The sequence below is a fragment of the Osmerus eperlanus genome, chromosome 28 (genome assembly GCF_963692335.1).
Source record: "Osmerus eperlanus chromosome 28, fOsmEpe2.1, whole genome shotgun sequence".
In the NCBI taxonomy this organism is placed as follows: domain Eukaryota; kingdom Metazoa; phylum Chordata; class Actinopteri; order Osmeriformes; family Osmeridae; genus Osmerus; species Osmerus eperlanus.
In genome coordinates, this window is record NC_085045.1 from 2,687,368 (window position 1) to 2,698,131 (window position 10,764).

General features: G+C 41.4%; 2 protein-coding genes across 3 annotated transcripts; both read left to right on the forward strand.

Moving 5' to 3' along the window:
- The first annotated feature begins 1,034 nt into the window (after positions 1 to 1,034).
- LOC134015092 (solute carrier family 2, facilitated glucose transporter member 11-like) lies at positions 1,035 to 5,784 on the forward strand. 2 transcript variants are annotated; one of them, XM_062454423.1, is made up of 12 exons: positions 1,035 to 1,136; positions 2,067 to 2,165; positions 2,650 to 2,810; positions 2,901 to 3,025; positions 3,133 to 3,262; positions 3,379 to 3,527; positions 3,946 to 4,133; positions 4,314 to 4,424; positions 4,594 to 4,695; positions 4,844 to 4,919; positions 5,024 to 5,151; positions 5,409 to 5,784. In XM_062454423.1, exons 1-12 carry the CDS (start codon positions 1,098 to 1,100, stop codon positions 5,601 to 5,603), a joined length of 1,503 nt encoding a protein of 500 aa, XP_062310407.1. In that variant the 5' UTR covers positions 1,035 to 1,097; the 3' UTR covers positions 5,604 to 5,784. The 2 variants fall into 2 exon arrangements, with proteins under 2 accessions (XP_062310407.1, XP_062310406.1); XM_062454422.1 differs by lacking the exon at positions 1,035 to 1,136 and adding an exon at positions 1,463 to 1,570.
- A 627-nt stretch (positions 5,785 to 6,411) lies between these two features.
- Positions 6,412 to 10,713, forward strand: LOC134015077 (solute carrier family 2, facilitated glucose transporter member 11-like). The gene is made up of 12 exons (XM_062454395.1): positions 6,412 to 6,699; positions 6,907 to 7,005; positions 7,422 to 7,582; positions 7,683 to 7,807; positions 7,898 to 8,027; positions 8,125 to 8,273; positions 8,696 to 8,883; positions 9,097 to 9,207; positions 9,442 to 9,543; positions 9,693 to 9,768; positions 9,861 to 9,988; positions 10,142 to 10,713. The coding sequence occupies exons 1-12, from the start codon at positions 6,625 to 6,627 to the stop codon at positions 10,334 to 10,336; spliced, it is 1,539 nt and encodes a 512-aa protein (XP_062310379.1). The 5' UTR covers positions 6,412 to 6,624; the 3' UTR covers positions 10,337 to 10,713.
- The last annotated feature ends 51 nt before the right edge of the window (positions 10,714 to 10,764 follow it).

Below are 10,764 nucleotides of genomic sequence, written 5' to 3' on the forward strand. Positions count from 1 at the left end.
CGCAGTCAAGAAACGGGCTTTGCTTCAGTAGACCAACCCGGTCGACCGGTTGGTCTTCCACAAGACTGACCGGGTTGGTCTTCCACAAGACTGAAGCAACCCGGTCTCATCCCAACTCGTCAAATATTGACGCTTGGGCAGAGCCCTTTGGCGTCTCATCCCAACTCGTCAAATATAAGCGTCAATATTTGACGAGTTGGGATGAGACCGGGTTGGGAAGACTATAAGGGGCCGTTTCGGAAATAATTCAGACTGTCCTTACACAAACACTTATGAAACACATACACATATGAAACGTTCACCCACATTCATACTACTAAAAGCTCACATCGATATATGTGAAATGCTCGCATCGACACATATGAAACGCAACACAGTGTGAAAATTCATTTCTTGGCAAGACACAATACCGCCCTGCCCTGAAATGCACCCCCATGTAATTTCTGTTCCGAGTAAGTGTCATGCATGTGGCACTTTCCTAGTCAGTTAGCAGGGGGTGCATTTCTTGGCAAGGCACAATACAGCCATGGGTTTGGAATGGACCTGTTAAAACATGTGTTTTAAAGTACTGTTTTAAAATGTCTTTCTAATACATGTATAAATATTAGGCTACAATAGTGTTTGATGTTATTGTTGTAAAATCTTAGGCCTGTTCAAGGTATTCATCTAAGTGACCTGTGGAATGATTGGGCTGCAGGCTAGGAAGAGGATTATAAGCTTTGGTGGTCACTTGACTTCAGAAACAATGAGGTCTTTATACAAATTTAGGATTATATGAAGGGTTATATTATGGTATAATGTTTATGGTTAAATAAGTTCCAACTTTATGTAATTTGGGAGGTAAACATGATGTAGGCTTCTCATAGTTACCATACACAGTTTTTAGTTTGTATCAGGCTGGTGGAATGCTGTTTTCAAAGTTTACTGGACGCCCCATGGTGTTGAATTGAAACATCTTACGGTAAGTCACGCCTTACAAATTCCCTATTAGGTCAAATCGTTCTGCTACCAGATAATAGGAATCCAGAATCAGACTGCTGTGATGGCATTTGATTAAATGTGTGCTGTATATTTTCTTTCAATAATCAACTTTTAAAATGAACAGAAATGAAGAGTCAACAGAATCACAGAAAGAGGTAGGCTGATGTTTTTTATTTAATCATCAACAGGTTTCAACCTTTTCCCCAAATTATCTAAGATTATTTCCGCACAAAATTGATTAGCTGCATCCACAGTAAAAGACATTTCTGCACATGTCTTTTCAGTAGGCAACTAGAGCTGTACTGTGCTTCCGTGAAGGAGGAAAAAAAAACTATGGAAATGTAATTGTTTATGCTTTAGAAGGGACAACTCATCAATTGTATCATGTTCACTATATTAACGGGGAACCTCGTCCAGTTGACGAGAGGTTTCCCGCTGAAGGATGAGCACATTGAAAACTTTTGTAACATTTGTAGACCATAACAGAAACGGTAGTGTAGGAAACTGAATTAAAATGACGAGAGATAAAAGAAACGAGGAACATCAGCCTTTACTTAAAGACATAAAAGAAACAAAGGGGACATTTAAGGTAGGTGTAGTTATTAAATAAATACACAATATTCCAGGATCAAAGTCTATTATTATTTGACTAAGTGTAAATGTTGGCGAGACAATAAGGATTGCTATAGTAATCTTTCCTTATGAAAACAAAATAAAAAATCATATATTTTTTAAATGAGAATAGCCTTGTTGTTATTGATAGGTCTGTTCTACGGACTATAGGCCACATGTTCAGAATATCTGAATAATTCAGTCCACACATGTTTATATATGTGTCCTTTGTAGGCCTATAGAATGCTAAACACGTTATTATTTACATTTACATTTAGTTATTTAGCAGACGCTCTTATCCAGAGCGATTTACAGTAAGTACAGGGACATTCCCCCCGAGGCAAGTAGGGTGAAGTGCCTTGCCCAAGGACACAACGTCATTTTGCACGGCCAGGAATCGAACTGGCAACCTTCAGATTACTAGCCCGCTTCCCTCACCGCTCAGCCACCTGACGCCCCTATTATTGTTGCAGGTTCCTAACAGATCGCTTCTACTGGCTGTTTGTGCAGCATGTATCGGAGGGACCTTTCAGTATGGTTATAATATTTCAATAATCAATGCTCCCACAAAGGTAAGATGCTTTTTCATATTATAAATTCGTAATTAGATTTCGTAAATTTGTATCTGCCGGCTACTTAAGTTAAGATAATGTTAGTGTTAGTAAATGTTGAACCGTCAAATGACGGTTCGACATTTACTAACACTCTGTTTATATAACGTAACCTTTTTGTATCAACATGTCAACGCCACAAAATTGAAATTATCAGTCCCCACGCAGAACACATAGTCACAGTTTGAGTCTCATGAAGACCCCGAGGTTTATCTGCCAACAAGACTGTAGGTCACACCAGCATTTCTGAATTTACTTTGGTGTTACAAGTGTATCACATTGAACTATGGAGAACACTGTATACTTGCCTTCCTAAAATACATTAAAGTTCGAAGTCTGGGGTTGTTTACATAATGTTATACTAATTAAAATAAATATACATTTCAGTTGTGATTTGTTTTTAAGAGATCTTCAGACTGCTCTGTGATGCTTTTTTTCTCTGCAGTCTGTGCAGAATTTCATCAACCAAACGTGGCTGGAACGTTATGACAGTCAGATCTCAGAGCAAGCCCTTACTCTGCTCTGGTCCACCATCGTGTCCATTTTCACTTTAGGAGGATTTGTTGGAGCATCAATTGGTGGAACACTAGCCATTAGATTTGGGAGGTATGTTTTGTTTTTCCTTGTAATAGGTATACAGGCTGTTTTGATCAGTTTATCTGTATGTATTGATGATCTGTGTTCCTTCCCTCTCAGAAAAGGGACACTGCTTTTCAACAACCTGTTTGCCCTGCTGGCGGCTCTGTTCATGGGCCTGAGCTACCCCACTGGAGCGTTTGAACTCCTCATTGTTGGACGTTTCCTCACAGGGCTTAATGCAGGTAAACATCCCACTGGGGAAAACTATTTCGTAAATGTAACATAAGTTCCTGGGATATGATATATATATAGATATGCCTCTTGTGCCATCTTGTCTTCTGATTGGCAGGTATTGGCATATGTACTCAGCCTCTCTACCTGGGGGAAATAGCCCCTAGGGCACTCCGGGGTGCCATGGCGATGGGGACCTCCATATTTATCACTGGGGGGATTCTTACTGGACAGGTGATTGGTCTAAAGTAAGGAAAGACCCATTGCTGACTACGTCTCACAGAGCTTTATAGATATATAGATATATCTACTGTCATCTGTGAAACCTATACATTCTATTCTGTGCTACATCTGTGTCCTCCAGTGAACTACTGGGTAAAGAGGAGTACTGGCCCATCCTACTGTCCACCACGTGTATCCCAGCATTCCTGCAGCTCCTCATTCTGCCCTGGTTCCCAGAGAGCCCTCGTTACCTGCTCATCGACCAAGGAGATGACCAAGGGTGCAAAAGTGGTACGGCTTCACAGAACTGCCTCCATCTGATGACATCTTATACCGATCTAACAGTTCAGATACGCTTGGAAACCTACAGGTCTATTTTTGTGGCATCTGCATAACTCTTCCTCTTGGCCTGAAGATTGATTTTGCAAGCTGCACATGACAGGAAGTCACCCCCATATTAGGTCATAAATACCACTGTAAACATCAATTGTGGAATAAGTTCCCCTTGATGTGCCTCTGATTCAAGCCAAGCACATGACTAACAGCAGGTTCACAGCCAGGGCCGGTTTCACAAAGACCATCTTCCTTACATCTCATAGATGAATGCTCAATTTTTTTTGCTAGCTGGATGAATCTGTGAATGCATGAAAAGCTGAACAAATGGAAGACCATGTGATCCCGGTCTGGTGTTTCCTGTGTCTCTCTGCAGCGCTGAAACGACTGCACGGCACCGATAACTTTGACAGCGAGCTGGAGGACATGGAGAGGGAGAGGGTCAGCGCAGGCGGGGTCAAAGCCAGGAAGCCCTGGGAGTTGTTCTCAGACCGCAGCCTCCGGTGGCAGCTTCTCTCCATCATCATCATCAACTGTGCTCAGCAGCTCAACGGCATCAACGCTGTACAGACGCCACCGACACAAACCTCCCTCCACCCACAACCACGTCACAGACTCACACGTCAATATTACATTTATACATGGAAATATCAAAGCATTTTCAGGGGCAAATAAACAAACAAATGAAAGTTGCTGATAATTGGATGGTACTCTAAAGGGATGTTGTTTGTCTCTCTGTTGCAGATTTATTTCTATGCAGATTATGTGTTTAGGCAGGCTGGTATTTCAGAGGATAAGATACCGTACACTGTTGTGGGAACGGGTGCCTGTGAGTGCATCACTGCCCTAACTTGTGTAAGTATACCTTTGTCTTTCTACACAGTTCCAGACACGGGAACATTGCTGACATGCCCTCCCTTGGATGTTTTATCTTTTTTTCAGCAAATTCTCTTTTCTCAATCTCAAAATGATGATTATTGATTCATCGACTTGACGGCCATCTTGTGCTGTGTTGTGTTTTTAGGGCCTGCTTATTGAATGCTTGGGAAGGAAAGTGCTCATCATTGGAGGGTACACCCTCATGTCTATCTGGTGCATTCTGTTCACTCTGACCCTCACCTTCCAAGTAAGGCTTTTTATTTTTATAGGATGTTCTATTTTTATCCATCCATCTACAGTATCTATTGAAACAACAAGCATGTGTGATTTGCAGTTGCCTGGAGAGCTTCTACCCCTCTCAGATATTTGATATTCCCTCATGTTTGCCCCCCCAGGATGCTAGTCCATGGGTTCCTTATCTCAGCATGGCATGTATCTTTGCTTTCATCCTGAGCTTTGGTTTGGGGCCAGGTAACTGACCAACAGCACCACTGATAGACCACTTCACACATCTGAGAGTTAGTCTGACCTAAAGGTGTTTACTCATTTAAGGATTCTTATTCTTTTTCCTGAAGGCGGCGTGACAAACATCTTGACCACGGAGTTGTTCACTCAGACCACACGCCCGGCTGCCTACATGATTGGAGGCTCTGTGAACTGGCTCAGTTTCTTCCTCATAGGAATGGTTTTCCCGTTCATTGTGGTAAGTGCTTCCTGTGATTTTAAAGATACTACCAACAAATGTAGTTAATATTCAAAGTTATGTTATGGATGTACATCACATGGTACCACCCCTGTCACCAGTGTTTGTCCCTCTGTAGGTGCGACATATCAGCTCTTTTCCAGAGTGTAGGAGACAGTGTCAATTATACAATTAAAGTAACTCAATGAAGAGATGGTTGCCACAGGGTTGAACAGGTCAGGTCCAGATCTGACGTGTTGACATCTTTCCGTCCACAGACTGGGCTGCAGCAGTACTGTTTCCTAGTGTTCCTGGTCGTTTGTTGCTTGGTGGCAATATACATTTTCCTGGTGGTTCCCGAGACCAAGAACAAAACGTTCTTGGAGATCCATAATGAGTTCCAGTCCAAGAAGAACCCCGGCAAAGCAGACAGTACTGATGGAAAGACAACACTGATGTCCACTCCTCTGTGAAACTCAGCCTCTGTTCATCATTCCACATCTTCCAATGCCGTGCATGTCATAACACCTGCTTCCAAAACTGGAATCAAGATTTAACCCATTCTAACTATATAATGTGGGAATGTACAAAGCATTACAATTAATTAGGTGCTATTCTTTATCTTAATATGGTATGAATACTAAATGTTGTTTGTTTTTTTATGAGGAAATACATTTGTTTTACATTAAAATTACAAAAGCAGCTTCTTCGTTTTTTTGTTGTTTTTTAAACTGTTAAACGTTTATTTCGGTCTTTTATAGGTTTCAGCTCAGGATTAAATTTGAGACACATGTGGCCCAGGTTTTATTTAGAAGAATGTTTCAATATTTCAGTACAGATGGTAAGGTCATTCTTCACTTCAGTAACCCCCCCCCCCCCCCCCTCAATAATCTGTAGGGGTTTTCAGCCACAGTGAAGCATGTGATCATGTTATTAAGAAGAACAACGAAGTAATTCAGCGCCATGAGAGGAGAAACGCAGTAAAACAATCATCAGGCAAGCCCAAAAGATTATTGCATATCCCACTCGTGTCGTACAATTGTAGATAATACAATTGCAATAGATGTTTTGTCTATATACATTTTTATTTTTATTTTTTGTATACGAAATGTTTTGTACAGCACATTTCAAAGACAATAAAGTTAATCGTATCTTAAAACATTTTCCCGAAATTGAACAACTGGAAAAAAAAGGACGATTATTTGTGACGTTTTTTGTCAGCTTTTTGTTTTGCGGTCGTCACGATATTTTGCCTTTGTGGGTATGGAGGGATGTGTTGAGACAGAGGTGGATTTGGGTAAAGCACTGTCGGAAGCGCTTCAACGAGAGCTTTGTGGACAGTCCTAGATGAGATGTCTCTTCTCACAGGTTTGTCTGACATACCTCAGTCTACCTCTAATTGGATGAGTCCTTTGCAAACTTTTCTTTGCAAGAGTGTTTACATTTGTAAACCGTAATACAAACGGAACCATATAGGCAATTCAGAGACTAAAAATGAATGAAGAAAAAAGTAATGGGGAGTTTCAGCCTTTACTTAACGACATAAAAGAAACACAGGGAACATTTAAGGTAAGTGTGATAATATATATTTTAAAATGATATTGTATCTAAATAGCCTATATTACTGAACTAGACCTGTACAATTAAACTATATTATATGTGAGCTAATCTTTAGCTGTTTACAAATAATAAAAAGGTAAATAGACAAAGATACGTTTTTATTTCAAGTAGTCTACAGTAGACCATATCTTAGAACACTAATCACTTTGTTTTCAGTTTCCTAACAAATCACTGCTACTGGCGGTATGCGCAGCTTGCATTGGAGGGTCTTTTCAGTGTGGCTATAATACTTCAATCATCAATGCCCCCACGAAGGTAAGACGTTTTTATTGGATTGTCATTTACGGACATGAACTGATAACGTTAGTTGTCGTCCAAAGCGTAATTTGAATGCTGTGGTAGGCTATTACTCTTGCCTATGCATTCTCGCCATTATAGGAATTACCCATGCAGCCTTCAAGATCTCACGATCACTGTCTGAGTCACATGATTCTCCTGAGGCTTATATTTCAAAGTTGTAAGTCATACCTTAAAAACATGACTTGATTCCCTTGGGAATATCACAAAGAGCCTTTTTAATGAATCAACCGTATAATAGAAATACTTGTAGAAGCTTTGCAGGGCTACCTTTTGGGTTGTTAAGTTAATTAAATGCAAAGCAACTTGATCTCAGCTGTGCTGTATTAATGAGATTCTGTTTTTTTGCATTGTCTGATGCTTTCTCTCTCAAGTCTGTGCAGAATTTCATCAACCAAACCTGGCTGGAACGTTATGACAGTCAGATCTCAGAGCAAGCCCTTACTCTGCTCTGGTCCACCATCGTGTCCATTTTCACTTTAGGAGGATTTGCTGGAGCATCTATTGGTGGAGCACTAGCCATTAGATTTGGGAGGTATTAGAGATTTTTGCTACATAATTTCCAGTAATACTCATCCATCCCTTTCCCTTTTATGATCTGAATATATTGATGATCTGTGTTCCTTCCCTCTCAGAAAAGGGACACTGCTTTTCAACAACCTGTTTGCCCTGCTGGCAGCTCTGTTCATGGGCCTGAGCTACCCCACTGGAGCGTTTGAACTCCTCATTGTTGGACGTTTCCTCACAGGGCTTAATGCAGGTAAACATCCCACCATGAACGCATTTTTTCTTAGATTGTGAGAGATATAATATGAAAGTCACCATTGATAGATTGTTACCTGATTGGCAGGTGTTGGCATATCCACTCAGCCTCTCTACCTGGGGGAAATTGCCCCCAGGGCACTCCGGGGTGCCATGGCGATGGGGACCTCAATATTTATCACTGGGGGGATTCTTACTGGACAGGTGATTGGTCTAAAGTAAGTTAAGACCCATCCTTGACTTTACATCAGTGTACTTATAACGCATATGGTCCGTAATCTGCATTCTATACTGTGCGATATCTGTGTCCTCCAGTGAACTACTGGGTAAAGAGGAGTACTGGCCCGTCCTGCTGTCCACCACGTGTATCCCAGCATTCCTGCAGCTCCTCATTCTGCCCTGGTTCCCAGAGAGCCCTCGTTACCTGCTCATCGACCAAGGAGATGAACAAGGGTGCAAAAGTGGTACGGCTTCACAGAACTGCCTCCATTTTAGACTGAGCAGACAGTTAAGCTAACTAAAAGGCAGGTCTGTTTGTACACCTGTTGTACACCTGTTAGAGTCGGTTTGTCATCCTTAGTCCTATCGTTTTACCTGGTGCATGTGATAGTACATCAGTCACACCTGAGGTCAGGTAATAAAACTAAAAAGAGAATTACTGGACTTACAGTTGTGGTGCACATTTAAATTGAATGCAGATTCAATACACGGCTCATTATTTAACAGAAGATTCACAGTGAGGGGCTTCTTCTCAAAGACCATTTTTGTTACGTCTCCCTGAAACATCCTTTGTTTTTGGTTCATGTGTGAAAAGCAGAATCTTTGACTTGTGAAAGACACATTGGCCATGTGATCCCTGTCTGGTGTTTCCTGTGTCTCTCTGCAGCGCTGAAACGACTGCACGGCACCGATAACTTTGACAGCGAGCTGGAGGACATGGAGAGGGAGAGGGTCAGCGCAGGCGGGGTCAAAGCCAGGAAGCCCTGGGAGTTGTTCTCAGACCGCAGCCTCCGGTGGCAGCTTCTCTCCATCATCATCATCAACTGTGCTCAGCAGCTCAACGGCATCAACGCTGTACAGACGCCACCCACACCAACCTCCCTTTATCCAATGTCCACCTGCGCCTCATGCATTAAGTCTTTAATTCATTTTAAAATCAAAAGCCTTTTTTATATATATGAATACGTAAATTATAAAGCGCCACAATACACACACTGTACACATAATATGAATATTTTCTCTTAACTAGATTGGATTTTTGATTTGTTTTCTGTATTTCCGTTGCAGATTTATTTCTATGCAGATTATGTGTTTAGGCAGGCTGGTATTTCAGAGGATAAGATACCGTACGCCGCTGTGGGCACGGGTGCCTGTGAGTGCATCACTGCCCTAACCTGTGTAAGCATCCAGATGTCTTCCCACACAGTTCCAGAACCTGGAACATTGCTGTGTTGACATACACTCCCTTGGGGATTTTTTTTACAAGATTATTTTCTATAACTGTACCAACACGTTCTCACTCCTCACTATACCAGTTATTAGTTGTGGGTTTTTTCTTCAAATTGATTTCTCATTCAACAATGTTCTCAACAAAAGCCTGCATGTCTTGCATGTCATGTCTTGTGTTTTTAGGGCCTGCTCATCGAACGGTTAGGAAGGAAAGTGCTCATCATTGGAGGGTACACCCTCATGTCTGTCTGGTGCATTCTGTTCACTCTGACCCTCACCTTCCATGTAAGGCTTTTTATTTTTATATTTAACACTCAGCGAATCATACAACTTGTCTTCCATTATTTTGTATGCAAGTCCTTTGATTTAAAGTTGTCTGAAGAGCTTCTACCCCTCTCAGATATTTGATATTCCCTCATCTCTGCCCCCCCCAGAATGCAAGTCCATGGGTTCCTTATCTCAGCATGGCGTGTGTCTTTGCTTTCATCCTGAGCTTTGGCTTAGGGCCAGGTAACTGACCAACAGCACCACTGACAGACCACATTATGCATCAGACTTGACATTGTTTACTCATGTAAGGATTCTTCTTATTTGTCCTGAAGGCGGCGTGACAAACATCTTGTCCACGGAGTTGTTCACTCAGACAACCCGCCCTGCGGCCTACATGATTGGAGGCTCTGTAAACTGGCTCAGTTTCTTCTTCATAGGAATGGTTTTCCCGTTCATTGTGGTAAGTGCTTGTACAGGTACGACAGTGAATTTATTTTTTATTTAAAATGCAGGACATTTTGTCAAATGACTAAAGTATCATTTGATACAAAGGGGTGGAGTGGTTGAACAGGCAAGGTCCAGATCTGACGTGTTGATATCTTTCCGTCCACAGACTGGGCTGCAGCAGTACTGTTTCCTAGTGTTCCTGGTCGTTTGTTGCTTGGTGGCGATATACATTTTCCTGGTGGTTCCCGAGACCAAGAACAAAACGTTCTTGGAGATCCATAATGAGTTCCAGTCTAAGAAGAACCCCGGCAAAACAGACAGTGCTGATGGAAAGACCACTCTGCTGTCCACTCCTCTGTGAAACTCAGCCTTCCACATCTTCCAATGCCGTACATGGCATCACACAATGTATTAGAATGCTGGAATACCGAATTTAACCCTGCCTACCCACTAGAGATATGTATTTTGGGAAAAATGCTCACTAAGCTTAGTATTTGCACACACACAAAACACACACACGCATGCTATGATGTTATTAGCAAAGAACAAGTGGGTTTTGAGGGGTTGAAACGTGTTCACTACAACAAGCGCTTCTAGAATACAGATGAAACCATTGATGATATTTTGAATTCAGTATTGTAAAGTGACTTTTGTGAAAAATACACATTTGATAAACATTTTCATTGTTAAATGTGTGCATTGCACAGTATTAAAGTATAATTTATATTGTAAAAGTTACCTGGAAAACTGCTTTATTTGATGCATTTTCATTCATATTTAAAATGACCC